The sequence below is a fragment of the Saccostrea echinata genome, unplaced genomic scaffold, assembly GCF_033153115.1.
Source record: "Saccostrea echinata isolate AGI-Se365-2 ecotype Australia unplaced genomic scaffold, CSIRO_AGI_Sech_v1 ptg000053l, whole genome shotgun sequence".
Taxonomy (NCBI): domain Eukaryota; kingdom Metazoa; phylum Mollusca; class Bivalvia; order Ostreida; family Ostreidae; genus Saccostrea; species Saccostrea echinata.
Window position 1 is genome coordinate 120,293 of NW_026889802.1, and position 18,683 is coordinate 138,975.

Sequence of the window (18,683 nt, forward strand, 5' to 3'; positions counted from 1 at the left end):
GATTTGATTTAAAATTTTCTCCCCGAAACTGTCGATGAGTTCCTGCTGAGCTGTCGCCCATTTTGTCTTTCACCCATCGATATAGTTTGACACCTCTGTAATTCCTGTTTCTGTTAAAAAAAAAAAGTTTTAATCAGAATAAAAGGTAGCTATTTATATTACGGGTAAATACCGAAATAAGACAAACAGTGTGCTAATGAAATTACCTGTCTGTATATCACAATAAATGTGTAAATGAATGGATTCAATGCAGAATTTAGAGGCAGCACGAGAATAACAACCCATGCATAAACATCAAATGATATATCCGTCCCTCCGTATGCCATAATTCCTGAATATTAAATGATGTAAACACATATGAGGTTTAATATATGGACACTTAATCAGTCTGGTCGAACCCCAAAACGGGGTTAAACGGAAATAGAAAAACCATACCCCCAAACGGGGGTATTTCACGCAAAAAGTAGAGGATTACAAGAAACGCCGGTGGAAACTAACGGATCATTTTGCAAATGTAAAACCACTCGGAAATGATAGATTAAAGGTGTTTTAAGAGTTTGTATTTTACAAAAATAAAACTTTATTGTACAAATCGGGATTTATTCACTGGCAAAGTTGGCGATCTTTTGCTCCTTGACATGCAGGTATTTAAGATAGAATATTCAATAAACAGACAAAACAACAAATATTAGATTGAAATTATGAAAGAAATATATTATTCTACCTGATATCTTTTATTTTCATAATAAAGTGCACAAAAATATGGTATAAATATCGATTTATTTATGATCGCAGGTTTCAGTCCGCGTTTCCTCTAACAAGCATTCGACGGTCTTTATTATCATGCTCAGAAAGTGTAACAAAAATACAGTTAAAAATAAAATTCAAATGCAATTTATCATATTCATTGTATTTGTATCTTATAAGAATGAAATAAATTTTTGTAATTTTTTTTAAACGATTTGGGGGGGGGGGGGGGGCACGGTTATATTTTATTTTATTTAAATCTAAATTCTAAATTCATATTTTCCTCATTCTTGGAATATTTTTCTTTGTGTTTTAAATTCCATATCTTTAAAAAATCTTAATAAAGACGTCACACAATATTAATAAATTATTTCATGAAATGACGGAAATATTTCGCTATTCCTACAGTATAAATTCAGATCATGGAAAACTTCACCTGTTGATTTTTTTCTGATGATATTTTACCAAGTTCATAGCAGAAATAACAATATTATCGATCTTTTTTCCTAACATAGATGATATAGGCAAGTTTGTTTATATTGGATACGGCAAGAGTTACATATATGTTCTAGCGCATTGCATGACAGGACGGAAAACATTCGTTTGAAAGTATACCCCCGTTTGAGGGTTCGACCAGACTGTCAATGTTAACTTTACTTCTTGGTGGGTTTTTTTTCAGTCTTTTTCATATTTATACTTCTATGTAAAACTTAGGACTCTATACAGACCTTGTTTTACATAACGTTAAATGTTTCTATGTCAATATGACACACGCGTTTGCACAGTAATTTTTAAAGAGTGTTTACTTGAGCAAAGGTATAGTATATATAAGCCTAAACCTGTGTATTCAAATGACTCTTACCAATCAATATGATAGGGATCCAGCAACACATGTCTGACAACACGACATAAGATAGAGATTTCAACACAGCAATTTCTCTCTTTCTGTTGTCTTGTTGTAAGGCACCTCCAATGACCTTCACCTCCACAAATATCAGTATCTGTCCAATTACTATAGCTATGAAAATTATTAAGTTAAAACCTATAAAAACAAAGATTGCATATTCCCATCCAGCAACCCTCTCTGCAGTTAACGGAAGAGAGATACATACTGTAGATCTGCTATAGAAGTCTGGGTAAACAGAGATGGGAGAAGCTGCTAGTAAGATGGTCATAAGCCATACCATCGCTGAAATGACAAATTTATGTTTCTTCTTTCTCAGTAATTCGGTAGAAAATGGATATTTTAATGCCAGTAATCGTTCCAAGGTTATTAAAAACACGAAAATCACTGATGCTTCACTTGAAACTGTTGCAAGTAAGCCAGCAACGGTACAAATATTGCTTGATCTCCATTGACTATCGTTAAAACCGTAATTATTACGGTATTTCATGTCTGCTACTGCAATTATGAACAAATAAACTCCCATTAATAAATCAGAAAAACTGAGATTTAAAACTAAAATTCCGTCTGCATTATTCCCTCCTTTGTAGGTAGTTCTCATGCGGTAATATATAACATAAAGGTTTCCAATCAGCGAGAAAAGGGCCACGTACCATATCATCTGGGCTAAAAATCCAACACTGATCAACTGCTCGCAAGTTGAGATTCGGTCTCGTGGTGAAATACATTTTGATGCATCAACAGATAATGGTTTGGCACAACAAATAATATAAGAATCTGTCCATATCCATTCAAGGTTACAAAGACCCTGGAACATAGTTCGTGACACGCTTAAATTGTTTCTGTTAATATATAAATATTTAACTTCTTCTAATCTTCGAAAGGCATTATTCTCCAATACAGTCATATCATTGTCTGATAAATCCAAAATCTGAAGTTTTACTAAAGCAACAAATCTTGCAGGAGAAAGTTTTCTTAACTGGTTTCCTGTGAGATTCAGTTTGGTGAGTGATACCATGTTCTCGAAAGCCATTCTGTTAATTGTGTGGATTTTATTGAAGGCAAGATTAAGTGTTTGTAAAGATGTCAGTGTTGAAAATGAAAAGTCATTTAAAACTTGAATCTGGTTGTGTTGTAAATTGAGGTATCCAAGCCTCCTCAAACCTGAAAACATGTTATCTGTGATGATACTTATAGAATTAAAACTCATATCTACTTCAACAAGCATTTTCATTGATCTTGAGAAATAGTCATCAGTATTTGTGATGGAGTTGTTGCTCAATAATAATTTTGATAAGAAACTTAGCCAGTGCAGTGCTTTTGGCATAATTGTTCTTATTTTATTGTTTCTCAAGTCTAGCAACTCAAGGCTAGAATTAAATCGGTTGTAGGTTTCTTTTGAATGAATTATCACTATTTCGTTATTTCTAAGAATCAAATGTCGTAACTTTGGAATAACTCTGAGGAAGTCCAAGTTAATACCCGTGATTTGATTATGTGAAACATTAAGGTATAATAAATTTGAAAGTTTCTCAAAGGTAATCTGTTGCAAATTTCGTATTCTGTTGAAAGAGATATCCAGAGTTTGAAGACTGTGAGATTCTAGTTGTTTTCCTAGATTCTGAAGTGATGAATCTTCTTTCGAACATCCTGATAAATTCAAATGTAAGAGGAAATTGAAATCTCTTAAATCCTTGATGTTGAAATTGCTTGAACTGAGATCAAGAACTCTGACTTCTTTTGTTACATTTTCTGGAGATTGACACTTGAATACTACTCCTTTACATTCACATTGATCGGGACAAGGTAGAACACATCCCTTTTCCATACGCAAACATTTGGAGCTGTTGTAGTTACATAAATTTTCGTCTTCGTTATTTGGACAATCATTTTTCTTGTTGCAGAACTTGTCAGCATTAATACAGCTTCCGTCGTCGCATTGATATTGTGTTTTGTAACAAGGATCCTTATCTAGAAAATTCATCAATTTTTGTACTCAAGATATAAATTTACCATTTACAGGATATTTTTCAAAAAATTTAGTATCATATACTCAGTAAGTAATTAAGAAGTTTGACTCTAAAGATGATTGAATTTACCTTTACAAATTCCTTCTTCGTAACTGATTTTTCCAAGTCGCATGATACCAGTAACATTTACTTGGAATGTTGCAACAATTGTTACCTAGAAATGATACTTTCATACAGAGAAATTATATAACTAACCAAATGCCTTTGAACCACAACGTTCACCCGAGTCATCTTTCCCTTTAAGATAAATGTGTAGATAAATGAATTCCATTATTTTTGCCCTCAAACACAATAATTTTAATTAACAGAATTTTCATTCTTAATGTCAAGTTCACAAATTGTGTGTAATTTGAGAACCTTACATTACTTTGATTGTAGCTGTATCCTAACTACGGGCGTTATCTTAAACAAAGAATCTCTACATTTCATTCCTAACTATTGACATGCTTCCAGTTAAAAACAACAGATTGTGGCCCTCTCGTGTTCCATTAAAGTTTTGTTTATTCTAAAAAGTATAATATGTAATACAGTTACCCCCTATTGTGACCCTTTTCTGCAGTTGATCACAGTGATCACAGCCGATTCTACCCGAGGCATCAGGCATGTGTAACTTACATTGACAAACTACTTTGTGTGTTGTAATTTTTTCATGACATAGTTTTTATTACATATAAATTATATAGATGATATAGTTTTTTTCGCCTTAATATTCATTTTGAGATGCAAACATTCATTTATTATTACATGCAGATTGTGTATACACGTGTGATTCTTCCGGTTGCGCAGAAAAATTCTGTTCACTTCAGAAGTTTAGAATGTACACCTTTAACACCTATGAGGAAAGATAATTCAATCAAATTTCAACCGAACTTAAGTATTTCGGGGAAAGTTGTTTCATTCATGAAAATTTTTGTTATCTGGAATGCACTGTCATGTCATTCTTACGTTAAAAATTGAGGAGTAAACAATTCTAATTAAAACGTTTCCCGATCACTTTTCCTTTTTCTTTAAAAATATGTCCTTTTTTGCACATTTGCTTCAAATAAGCAAAAGGGTTCAAAAGAAATCAAGGATTTAATGTGAAAACAGGCGACACACACCAGACAGATAGACGACGGAGACAAGGTATAATCAAACCGTTGGCTTTGATTATCTAAAAACGGTAGTATTAATTATCAATTACACAATATTGGAGGATGCCGCCACTCCTCTTACCAAATAAGGCACGTCAATAGGAATCTGAAAACTTGTAGTGGCAAAAAGGTCTGAATTTATATTCTGTCGCTGGAAAATCATCCCATCAAAAGTAAGCATTGTGCCTTGTGTTAAAAATACGGTTATTTGGACATTTTCCCCAGAATATGTCATTGTTATACACCCAAACTCGGACGATGAAGGCTGTGGTGTGCTATATAAAACGGCCCTCTCCTCCGTTTTCCCACTCAAATGTTCTTTCTTTTCAGCAGAAGCAAACATTTCACCTGTGAATTAGATAAACATAAACAGGTAAGTATAAATTAACAAGAGTCCCAGAGGCCACATTGCTCACTTGAGTAACTATGGCCCTATTGTTCTTCATCAGCAGATTCTTTTCCCAACATTTTCTTACGTAAAATTTTGATCACTTTTTATGCACCCCCTACCCGAGGGGGGTCATGATTTGTACAAACTTGAATTTACACTATCTGAGGCTACTTCCATATAAATATGATAAATCATGGCTTTGCTGTTCCATGGGAAAAGATTTTTCCTATATATTCCTTTGTTAAACTTTGATCCAAATTTTTGTCCCACCCTACACCAACGGATCATGATTTGAACACACTTCAATCTGCACTACCCGAGGATGATTCCATATACATGTACATAAAACTGATCATGCCTTTGCTGTTTTGAACAATCTTGAATCTACACTACCTGAGAATGCTTTTATTTGAATATGACTTATCATGGCTTTGCTGTTCTTAAAGGCCCTTTCACAATTGGTGCACGAGCACTTTACAATACTTTGCGATCGGAATTTTTTAGCTTCGCACGAGCTCTCGCATACGATGCACGATGTCTCGCATTCGTTGCATGCGCTTTAGTGGTTGCATCAAGTCTCCTCAAAATAGTGGACATGCACACTATTCAAATGCGACCAAATGCAATCCAAATTATCGCAATGCAACGACGAACATTAATACGAACGTCTTACAACGTTTTGTGTATTCGTAAGAGTGATGCACGATTTCTAAAGGTCGTAAGATGAATCGCAGCAGTGTTTTGCGACCATGAGATTGTTGCTCAACGTGTCTCATGTCATCTTGCAACGTTTTACTATTATTGCACGATTTATCAGCTTCAATTTGCCATGCAAATATTATATATATACACCATATATATTATATTTATACACCAATACGATATCAAACCGCCGAAACACTTTGCTGTCATGATGATACAGTCAATAATTAATTACGCACATTCTAAACGATAACAATATTAGAAGAAATAAGAAAAATCACAGCACTGTGTCGGGTTCTCTAAATTTAGATTTGCATGGCTGATGTGTGTTGCATAAATGCACTCGAACGAGCATTCGAACCATGGAACACATGATCGCACGAGCGCCGCACGTCCAATCGCATTGGCGCACGTTCAATCGTTCGATCACCTGATCACTCGCGCGATCCTATCGAATTATCTTACAAAACTCGCTTTCATTGTATATCAGTCGCATATAGACGCAAGATATATCGCAGGATTTACCAGGTAATGCGTTTGCATCGCACAACGGTCGATTTAGATCTTGCGAATTTGGTACGAACGCTTTTTCATATGCGATTATTTCGGCAACAGTTTACGATCCAAATCAATTTTTTTTCGGTCGCACGAATATTTTGTCGCGTCTGCTCTTCGCCAATTGTTAAAGGGGCTTAAGAAGTTTTTTTTTTTTTTTTTTAGAGATTTTTCCTATATGTCTCTATGTACAACTACTATCCCTGTTGTGGCTCTGTCCTACCCCCGGTGATTATGATGTGACAAGCGTTAATCTGCACTACCTTAGGATGCTTCAGTATTATATGACTAATAATGGCTTTGCTGTTCTTTAGAAGAAGATTTCTAAATATATTTCCTGTATATATTCCATTGTAAAATGATGACCCCTTGTTGTGGTCCCACTCTTCCCTAAAACATCAATCTAAAACGATCTGAGGATGCTTCAATATTAATATGACTAATAACCTTCTGTTCTTCAGATGAAGGTTTTTAAAGATTTTTTCCAATATATACCTATGTAAAATTTTGATTCCCTGAAACTCTGCCCTACCCTGGGAGTTTTGATTTGAACAAATTTCAATCTACACTACACTACCCGAGGATGCTTCTACATTAATATAAATAATAAAAGGTTTGCTGTTCTTTAAAAAAAATATTTTTCTTATATATTTCTATGTTAAACTGTGACCCCCTATTGTGGCCCAACCCTATCCCAGGGGGTCATGAGTTGAACAAACTTATATCTACAGTATCACTGTATGTAGAGAGGCTCTCTCACAAGTTTCATCTTTTCTGGCCCAGGGGTTCCCGAGAAGATTTTTTTTTTACAGATGCCACCAAATTTTCACGAATTCTTATTATGTCCCCTTGAAAGAGGTCATTGCACTTCCTGTAAACAAATTTAAATCCCCTTCACTCAAAGATACATTGTGGCTAGTTTGGTTGAAATTTGCCAAGTGGTTCTTGAGAAGAAGTCGAGAATGTAAAAAGTTTACAGACCACACATGACAGACTGACGCTGTGCACTCTTCGATCAGAAAAGCTCACTTGACCCTTCGGCTCAGGTGAGCTAATAATATATAGAATACATTCCTACCATTCGAACGTCATTGAAGATGATCGATGAAAATTTAATTCTTTATTATAATTATTTATGCTTTTATAATACATTTTATCAAATATTCTATTGCTATATTACATATATACACAAAAACATATATGAAGAAAAGCTGATGAGTACAGGGCTCAGAAACATACCAGTGTTTTCAGCTATTTGACGGTTCCATTTTATTCCACTTTGCATTTGTTTCCAGTCACACATATCCTGTTCAAAGTCACAAATTAAACTTCCTATGTCTACAAAATACCAAAATAATAATAATAATAATTAAAAAACCTTTTACAAAAATCAAAATAATTAAACATATCCCCAAACCTAATTTTTACTTTTATTTCAGCATGAATTATGTTTTCATAATATATATAAATTATATATATACACCGCTGTGAAGTTTTAAACTAAAATTTAAAGGCAGGTTCACAATTGTTTTTGGGAGGAAAGGGGGAGGTCTTTAAGAAGCCTCAATTTATTAGTCTGTCAAAGCATTCATTTGCTTAAAATAAATATCTAGCATTTAAATAAGTTAAGTGAATTTTATTCTAATATCATTTAAGATCCAGACACATGTACATTACGTTTCCTCAACTCATGATAACTTTTCGATTTAATTTTTACATGCAGAAATTACCCTCCCCCCCCCCCCCCCCGAAAAAAAAAGCTAATGCAACAATTCTCACCACACTTTGGTACACTACATTCCTCCCATTTGAACTCAGAATCAACAAAACAACCCGGCTCTCTTTTGCTTGACAAATCGAACCTACAAGTATTTCCCATTTCTTCCACGCATTTATGAAGGTACTTTGTTTCTTTGCGAAATCCTTGGTACACGTTTTCGTGGTAGCACTCCAGAGCTGTAAAATATGGATAAAGTTGATTCTTTTCTATTCGCAAATTCTATAAGGGAAGGAAACTCCAAAATGTGCTCACCACAATTTTCCTCGTCACTGTAATCAGGACAGTCCGGCATCATATCACAAAATCCGTGGCTTTTACCGGTAATACATAATCTGTCACTGAGACAGGCAAAGCAATCTTTAAAAAAACAAGAACTAAATTCATTAGAAATTATCAACAATTAGTGTATTATTCATTTGAATTCAATAAGAAATTGAATTTGTCCTAAGCATCTACCTGTACATGGCCCATTTTGAACCTCCATGTATTCAATAGCCGCTTCTGTTGACGATTCAGACGAAGACGCAGTAAAATGTGGTAAAATAAAAACCTGTAGATTTAAAGAAAAATGTTATGATACTTGTAAATATACTTAAAGCAATGTCTCAAGGTACCTAAAGAGAGACTGTATCAGACCTTGTAATTATCCGGCTGAGGGTTTATGTTGACTTTAACTCTCTTAACCTCAGAGCTTTCCTTAAGCTTTGTCAGATTTTGTGTGAAGGTCGTCAGTACTAGTTCAATACCCTCACTGCGATATGCCAATCGCAAACAGCTTCCAGTTTTCGTAGAGCGCAAGAGAGGTGATGTCAGCGTGGGCATAAATAACTGTGGACTAGACACATTTTTCGGAGGACGGAAAAGTAAGTATTTTCCTGAAAAGATATGGTGCGTAATTAAGATATTATATTTTTATAAGCTCTTTATTTTTTAACAATATCCGAAAATTATGTTCAGCCACACAGGACTGAGATTCACATGTGAAATGTGATCTAAATTTGAATTAATAAAAAAAAAACGTGAAGTGATTCTTCACACCATGCTTACGCTGTCAGTGAAAAGACTAAACATGTCTGTGTTTTAAAAGGAATCTTTTAACGATATAAATAGAAATAAGTAGAATCCTGAAAATACATTTTGTGGATTCTTAAAGTGACTATTTAAAATATTTAATTCCGTATACCGTCTTCGGAACTGTTCAACAACCAATTCGTCTCTGTATGATTCAGTTGCTCAAGACCACACATGTCTTCTGAGAAATGACATTGAAATGATGCTAAAAATAGAAAGATTCTTTATTGTTCCTGAATTGATAATTATGGCTAATAGTGGTACAATAACAATGTTTGATTTTTTTCAAACGATTTTATTTATTACACCTATTCTAGTTTAACTTCTTCTTTATTCACATTTATTTCCCAGACCTATAACATTAAAGATTATATATAGGGCAGCTACCAGGGATGGGGCCCTGACTAAACTCCCTCTATAACAAAATATAATATTAGTGCCTACAGCACCACGCAGGGTGCTCTATATCTAAATATCTATATCTAAATACAATGTCTCACATAATTTATTCATATCATACATTCAACATATATATTAATAAAATTGTATAATATATAAAAACAAAGAATATCTATCCGGATTCAATTTTGGTTCTAAATTTCTTGTTCGTATTTGCAACTTTTTAACTTCTTAATTAAATAAAATAATGCAAATTTAGCTTCAAAATGAAATTTCTTTAAAGCAAAGTTATTATATTCAAATATATTTAAATATCTATGATTTGCAAAAATGAACGCATAATACAAAATGAACTCGATATTGAAAGCCTGACTTAAGAAAAACTTAACGATTGTCTTATACTTTTCTTACTCCTAAATATGCTGTACATCATACACGTACTTAATGAAATCTTTGCTAAAGGAACATTTGACAGGAGTTTTGTGCAGATCTAATATTAGTTCATCAGACTGACAACACTTATAATTAAAAAAAACAAAAACAAAAAAGAAACAAAAAAACAAAAACAAAAAACTACCAGTAAATTTGTGGTACTTCTTCCTATTGATGCGTTATTAAGCTTTTTAAAATGCTATGCCTGGTCCCCACAGCATATAAACTGAGAAGAGACTTAAGTCAAAATGTAGATTTTGATTATCTTGATTTTTTTCTTAACAAACATATTTTAGAAATCGCAAGTTTTATAATACTCAAATAAAAATGCATGATGAAATATATGTTCAAATAATACATGAAATATGCTTTTGAAGCCGTCATTAAAATCATATACATCTAAAGTCATATGTTCGAGCTCCTTTTTACCTACACAGTGAAAATGCATAATTTTTATGCAGTAGCCTTAATTGTATGATCATGCCATATTGTCCATCCCTAGTTTTAGCTTTTCTTAATTTTTTCATACTTACCGTTTACACAGAATGGAATATCACAGAGCTGCCAGCGTACTTTTGGATCCATAGTGTAGCACCAGGGGGATGGTTCTCCGTCTGGGTTTCTACAGTAGTTTTCCTGTTGCGATAGAGTCGTCCCAGTGAAACGTATTCTGCTGTTAGGTATATGGGGATATCTACTGTCCCAGCGCTGGCAGGCTATACCACTTTGTGTGACATTACGTTTCCCTTGATATTCCATACCTCTCTCTGTGTCTTTACAGTCTTCTAAAAATATTATCATTTCTTCTAAATTAGAGTGATTTTTATATTCACATCAACCGACAATCAAAAAATAAATTTTTATGCATTTTTTGATTGAAAATCAAATGTTGCTTAAATTCAAAAGCAAAGGTTACCTCTGACAAAGTATATTTTTTTTACTCATAAATCAATCGAAATTTTTTAATGTCCTTAAAAACCCTTTTTTTAAAAAAAAAAAAAAATCTTATTGGTTTCATCGATTAAATATGGAAACTTTGTTTTAACATACATGTAAAATACTGAGAGATAATCTGAAATTAAAGATAAATTCATCTTCGTGTTTAGATGTACCTAAACCGTGTACAAACGTGATGCAAAGTACTGTTTCTTTAGGGGTTGTTTTCTTATATGATTAATTAAATATAAGATTTTAGAGATGTCGATTGTACTTACTTTCCTCACATAGCGGAATATCACAATACTGATACCGGACTGTGTCCTTTACTGTGTAACACCAGGGCTTTTCCTCATTATCGGGATTTCTACAGTAATTATCATGTTCAGAAGCAGAAAGTCCCATGAATCCAACGGAAAACCTATGTCTGTGTGGTGTTTGTTTGTCCCAGCGTTGACATTGTATGCCATCTTTGGTTTCAGCTTTAGTTCCAAAGTAATGTTGACCTTTTGTGCTATCTAAGCATTCTTTATTATCTTAAAGACGAAATATTAATTATCAAATTTAAAACAGTCTATAAAAAAGAATGTTTACATTCACTGCATTATTTGTTTTAAATAACAAACATACATTATGTAGGACGTGGGTTTTCTGAGATAATAACATTACAGAAACAAATATATAATACACTCTATAAATGTTTTAACAAATTACAATCAAGGACACGAACAAAAAGAAGAAATGTAAAAGGAAAAAGTGTATGTGTACTAACTTTGATAACAAATTGGTATGTTGCAATAATCAGCTGATATTTCAGAGGAAACTGTAAAGCACCACGGTTGTTCCCCTTGATTGCTTGGGTTCCTGCAATAATTTTCATGCGAACTGGCATTTCCCTCCAGGAACAGGGCAAATCTTGGTTCCGGAGAAAGGGGGCTATCCCATCTCAAACATTTTAGACCTGTCCTCGTGTGTGAAACTGTCCCTCTGTATTCTTCACCTCTAATCGTGTCTCTACATTCTTCGTAGAATAATACACAAGATATAATAACTACACGACATGAATACACATAACATTGGAGCTTTCATTTAAGAAATTAAAGTTCATGAAAGTACATTTTGTTGAAGAGTGTGAGTGCTTTTTGGAAAATATGCCTGGGTGAAGAGTATAATATCTATTTAATATGACATACATTACTTATATTACATTACATTAATTACATCACTTTTTTGCATTTCAACTCTTTTTTATTAGCTTTAAGCACCGTCTGATTACAATTATTACCATTCAAAAAGATGGCTTATTGCTTGTGCATTTCCTTATTTTTTATTCAGATTTGCTATTAAGTCAAAATTTATAACTTTTTCAGCAAACATCGTTTCAATTCAATCTATAGGTTGCCTAAATTGTTTAACTTTGGGTTAAAATTCCTCCTCCTAGGCACCTGATCCCATCTCTGCTGTTTCCATGGTTCGTGTTTATGCCTTGTTTACGATTCGTTTCGTTTACTATATTTATGAGATTGATCACTGTTCGTTAACTTCAAATTTGACATTTGATAAATAACTTATTTTCCTTTTGGCAACACACAGGATATAACCTGAGCTATGCATTCACATGTCAATCCATTTCCATCTTTATTTGAAAGTAGAGTTGTGTTTGTTAATATTTCTGTTATGACTGATTCTTTATAAGTCTCTATCGTTCAAACTTGAGGGGAACTATAGGTTGTCTGTCCGTCTGTTTGTCCCTTTATCTGTCAGTCAGTCTAACCCATTTGGTTTCCCTTTTTTTTCCTAGAAGCTTGTATGTATTGATCTGATTTCTCGATGAGTAACAGATCAATTTTGAATTTCATTTTGTTTCCATGATTTTAGACAGATCTGACCTTAATCTCTATATACTGTATACACTTAGTGTGCAAAGGTCATAAGAAATTGAAGCGTGACAAAAATTTGATTGATCTTTCAGAAATCCCAAGGCATAATTAAAACATGGTAATTATTATATAGGGGTTTGTTCATTTAGATAAAATTGATTCACACTTATCAACGTTTCGATAATTGATACTTTGTACGTGAACAGCAAATGGTAAGTATATAATGACAAAGATAAATGGCCTTTGGAATGTTCTGGATCCCTTACACTCGTCTCACTCGGTATTATGTTTATCAATCCCTGAAGTAGTGCTGTTTTGGTCTTTATATGAAATATTCACTTCATTCATTGATTGTGTACCGTTTGTTTACTAGCAGTCTCTGCTATTACTCTATAGATATCAGTTTGTTAATGCGTGTAATCATGGAACTCGTACCCCTCAAGGATACAATATTTTAGACATACAATAAAGGAAATAATTGACTTCGCACTTTTCATGATATTGCTCTCTGTATTTATCAAGAATGTGGTCTTTGTATAACGTCAAGATATTTCAGATATAAATAGTACTTTATTAAACAGTAAATAGTAAGTTTTGAGGAATGTCCAATTGAAACTCTTTGATAGAATACTAGTAATCAAGATATATTATTTACAATGTCACTTTAAAAGTTATATTTATATTTTTCTGAGTCATATTCTTCAGTATAATTAAAATCCATATATATCACTGCCACCAAACAAGCTTTTATGTTTTTTAGGTAATAGAAATGTAATTGTTTTATTACAATGGTATGACATTATTATAATAATTGGAAAACTAAACTTAAAAAGCGGAGTTTTTAAAAAAAACAAACATGTTTTATCTATATATGTCAAGTCAATGTTGTGTGGCATTTCCATTTACTTCTACTGAGTTCATTTTGATAGAGCAAGAAATATAAAAATCGTCTCATTCAGCTTACAACATCATTGTGCAGTTTTGATAATTCAAGTAACTGATATTAAAATTTACAAGGGTATGTATAAGCTTAATATGTTGACGTGCATGACAAAGTGAGGAAATCTTTTATTTTAGTCCAAAAAAAAATCAATAATTATTATTGAAATCGAGTACCATTTCAATAGTTCTTAGTAGTTTTAGACTAAAGGCCCATAGGCCACAACACTCACATGAGACTCTATGGCCCTTCTGTTCTATTCTAAAGGAAAAATATTTTTTTTTCAAAAATTTTCTTCTCAAGAACGACAAAGCCATGGTAAGTGAAATCTATATAGAAGCATCCTCAAGCAGTTAAGATTCAAGTTTATTCAAATTATGACAACTAGGGGGTAGGGTGGGGCCACAATATGGGATCTTAATTGGAATCTGTGGGTAAAAATCAGCTGATAAAGAATAGAAGGGCCATAGTGTCTCAGGTGAACGTTGTGGTTCTTTATTTGAACAAATTTGAATACCCAAGGATACTTTGAGGAAGTTTGGTTGAAACTGGCCTAGTGGTTCTGAGGAAGGAGATAAAAATGTATAAAGTCTACGACAATGACAACGCCGATGACTTAGGTAAATTTAAAAAAAAATTATCATGTCATTTGGATCATTGTAATTCCGTAAGAATAATATTAGTATCGTATTTATTACTGGACATTATAGTGAGAATTAAGCGTCGCATTTTTTTTCTTAATACAGATGATAATTTTTTTTTTAATTAGAATTACACAATTATCATTATCCAAATAATTTTAAAGTGAATCAGATAGAAAGCAGTATTTATAAATATTGGCACTTTCAGCACCTAAAAATATATATGACAAAAATATTGTAATAACAAAAAAATGTCCAGGGGCCTTGACAGTCAACTGAGTATAACAATGTTAAGGATGCATAGGAGTATAAGATAAACATAAACTGATAGATGAATATATGTTGCCAAAAGCAAGAGAAATAGGATGATCAGGGATCAACAAGATAAGTTTGTCTAGTATTAATTAGCAAATCATAATACTTGTCAGTGCTATTACACTTTCATTTTCCACTTTCACTATGCAGACCAAATAAACAGTAATGCTTGAGCTCATATAGTAATCCCATCACATTGGCCTCTCACATTGGCCTCTCTTGGTCTTTGAAGAACATTTAATGTACAAAGATAAGGTATTTTGTCTCATTTTTATTAATCTATTATTTACAAGTCTAATCTGAGTATAGGTGTCTATTAATGCATTTTTATTTTCAAAAATATTTTTATAAAGCAGAGATTGGTTTGTATTTAAAGGAAACCACTGTGATTTGATATATCAAATAGCTATTAAAGTTCAATGTATATCGTGTAATTATATTTTATCTTTTTCCTTGTACATAAACACAAAAACATGCACCACGTAATACATGTTGTGTTATGAGTGAGGAATCAACTTCACCGATGACGGAGAAGGGCGGAAGACCTTCTTCATGCCATGGCAACACGTTTTATTTGTGTGTGTGTGTGTGAGAGAGGGTGTGTGTGTGTGTGTGCTTGAGGGTGTGTGTGTGTTTGTGTTGTTGTTGTTGCTATTTTTTAATTGAAAAAAAAATATTTTTACATCCGAGTTAATCTTACTATGGACTTTAAAAAAGTTTTGCAATTTAAAAGATAAAATTATATTACTGATATCTGAATGTTTAAATATGCAAATCAAACAAAAGACTCCCCATACTGGATGTACTCATTACCACAAAATGGAATATCACACAGCTCCCATCTCGTATTCTGGTCCACGGTGTAACACCAGGGAGTAGGTTCTATCCCAGATTGGGTGTTCCTACAGTAATTTTCGTGTATACTGGCGTTCCCCGGAAGTCGGTCAGTGTAATAATGTGAATGTGGAGTCTGGCTGTCCCACCTCTGACATGTTTTACCGGAAACAGTAACTGATATGTTTCCTCTGTATTCCAGACCTTCCACGGATATTTTGCAGTTGAGTACTAAAACAATAAAAAAGACAATGTCAAAAGACCGCAAAAAATCACAAAAAAACACATTTTGTAGATTTTGTTGATTTTTCAAAGAAAGAACTACCCAGAAAGCCTTCACGCAATGCAAATGTTATTCTTTGAAAATTTTACTTCGTATTTAGAATTAGATTAATTAATGAAATTTTTTCGAGAACAGTGATATATAATCTTCTATTACATAGGAACAGGCATTTATAAACCGGAGGGTTTGTTTATAAGAGACTCTCAGAAACATGAATCCAATCGGACAACCATTGCTATTTTTAAAAAAAATAACAACAATGAATAACACGTTATCTATAAACGCAGTTTTGTTTTTAATTCTGTTAATAAGCACCCTTGTCGACATCTTTAAATGACATGGATTTGCATATTTTTTTTTTTGTTTTATGAACACAGTTGAAAATAAGTCAATTGTACTTTGGAAAATGACTTTCTAGAAATGTCATATTACTCCATCTGATGTTATCCTGTTTTTCCTTTAACATCCTTTAACATACTAGTATTCGAATTTTTAATCTATTATAACCACTATTCCAATATCTTCAAATTAAATTTAAAAATCCTTGGAAAAGATTTTTTAAAAGGGGTTTCAAATTATTTGGATAAACAATCATCCCATACCATTCAAGGGGATATTGCAGAAAGAGCAAAAAAAAAAAAAAAAAAAAAAAAAAAAAAAAAAAAAAAAAAAGAAGAAGAAGAAGAAAAAAGCGGGTAAGATCATTTAAAAATCAATGAACAACAAAAGACAGAAATTCCTCGAAAAGCAAAGCTATAATCATTTTGGTCAATTTAAAATCTTTTTTTACGTAGGTTAAAATATGGTCAAATCCAGAAGCAGATGTTAGGGTTACAGTTGTGCGATATGGGGACAAAATTTTTCCCCCCAGAAATATCTAGCTGCGATTTTTGATATTAACTCGCAAGCATTCTTATACGTAATAGTTGAAGATTTTCATTACTTCCAACTTAAAAACAAACTGCAATGGGTTTAAATTTGTAAGTAACAAATACTTTGAAAAAAAAACTCTTGCAAATTACGGAGCAATAATGCTACAATACAATTTTCTCCAATTCATTACCCCTGATTGTACGTAAGATGGCTCTGTACTTTGACTTAACAGTATAGATAGGAATAAAAAAATAAGAATCATATTGTACAAAGCTACTTTTTGCTACGAGGTCAGGAGTCCATAATAAAGAAGGTTCAAGGTATATATGACTCTCTCTCTAGTTTTCTAATCCAGTATTCTTCACGTTGTCTATGGGAAGGTGTACTCAATGATGGGCAATTAGTATGACGGTAAATCTATTCTAGAATTCTCACTTTCATTGACAAAATAGAATGATCAATTAAATTAAAATACTTGTATAGAAGCTGCTTGCCCCCGTTGTTAATTTGAATTCTATGCCCCGATATTATTTTATTAAGTGAACCCTTGGTTTCACCAACATAAATAAGCCCACAAAGGGCACATTCTATTCAGTAGACAACATTAGAAGATTTGCAATTCAGATTTTCCCAAGTTTTGGCATAGAAGCTCTGTCAAGTAAGATTACTTGTAAACGAAGACCTAGAAATCAAAATATCATAGGTTTTACAGTTTTTGACAGAACATTTGGAAATAAAAACAAACGAGATAGGTAAAAGAATCGTCAAATATATCTCTAATAGAAACTTAACATTCCTTCATTTTTTGTATGAACTGTTGATTCTATACCAAAACTTGGAATCTGTATATATGACATAGGATTAATATCCCGAAGGATACCGATTGAACTCCTAGAGTCTGTGCCCCTTACAGACTCAAAAGAGTGACGCCTTTTTATACTGCCAGTATCTCTTCGTTATGCTTTGTACTTTTCATGAATAAATAAGTACCGAACGACAAGTATCTCGGGGATAGACTGTCCACCAGCAGAGACACATGTTCGGTGATTAAAATGAAATATATGGTGGAGACTTGACCCTTTTGCAGGGCTCTAATTGGCGACTAATTTAGTCGCCATGGCGCCTAAAATTTTTGATTGGCGCCTTAATTTTTCCCATGAGTCGACAAATTGGCGACCATTTTAAATTGACTTGGTGATCGTCGAATTCCGGAACTTTCAACATTTTTAACAATTTTTGCTTTTCTGAAGAATCGAAAAGAAACTTTAAAAAGTGGAGATTTTTCTTAGCAATGGACATATCGTGTTTTCTAGTCACCATTTTGTTCTTTTCAGTCACACGTGTGAAAAAAAAAATTGGCGACTAATTTTTTTGATAAGCTGTCGCCTAAATTTTAGAGGTCACTTAGAGGCCTGCTCTGTGATTAAGAATTTTACAATGTATACGGGGTCCATTCCTTTGTTGGAACTTGAACAAATTCCTGAGAAATGAAAGCAAAGCATATAAATTAACACCTAAATGAAAGCATTGGATTATAAAATATTTCTTTTTAGCAAAATATGATTTGCTCATATCAATCGTACGTGCCACTCCAATTAATAACCAAATTAATAGTTGGAGCTGTCAAACATTATTTTTCTTTGGAATGTATGAACGTAGCCCTGTCATACACAGAAGCAAACATGATTAATTTCCTTAAAACGTTTTCAACTGAAAGCTATATTATTCAGAATGATTCGTGAGTTAGTTGAAATATCAATCAAGACACATATTAACCGTATGCCCTGGGAATTTTTTATGACAGTAACAGTTTTAATACCGAGAGATGTGTAAATAT

The 18,683-nt window shown here is 33.0% G+C and overlaps 1 protein-coding gene across 1 annotated transcript in view; it reads right to left on the minus strand.

The window, feature by feature from the left end:
• Positions 1 to 18,683, minus strand: part of LOC133204428 (uncharacterized) — a 30,952-nt gene continuing 12,269 nt past the window's right edge. The window contains exons 2-16 of the mRNA XM_061340156.1: positions 15,670 to 15,921; positions 11,853 to 12,101; positions 11,359 to 11,616; positions 10,678 to 10,929; positions 9,426 to 9,518; positions 8,879 to 9,117; positions 8,699 to 8,792; positions 8,495 to 8,599; positions 8,242 to 8,418; positions 7,702 to 7,800; positions 4,897 to 5,162; positions 3,751 to 3,835; positions 1,610 to 3,622; positions 207 to 331; positions 1 to 110 (exon numbers count right to left, since the gene is read on the minus strand). Of these exons, the coding sequence (XP_061196140.1) occupies positions 9 to 110; positions 207 to 331; positions 1,610 to 3,622; positions 3,751 to 3,835; positions 4,897 to 5,162; positions 7,702 to 7,800; positions 8,242 to 8,418; positions 8,495 to 8,599; positions 8,699 to 8,792; positions 8,879 to 9,117; positions 9,426 to 9,518; positions 10,678 to 10,929; positions 11,359 to 11,616; positions 11,853 to 12,101; positions 15,670 to 15,921 (4,409 nt within the window). The 3' untranslated portion in view covers positions 1 to 8. The remainder of the gene's footprint in view (positions 111 to 206; positions 332 to 1,609; positions 3,623 to 3,750; positions 3,836 to 4,896; positions 5,163 to 7,701; positions 7,801 to 8,241; positions 8,419 to 8,494; positions 8,600 to 8,698; positions 8,793 to 8,878; positions 9,118 to 9,425; positions 9,519 to 10,677; positions 10,930 to 11,358; positions 11,617 to 11,852; positions 12,102 to 15,669; positions 15,922 to 18,683) is intronic.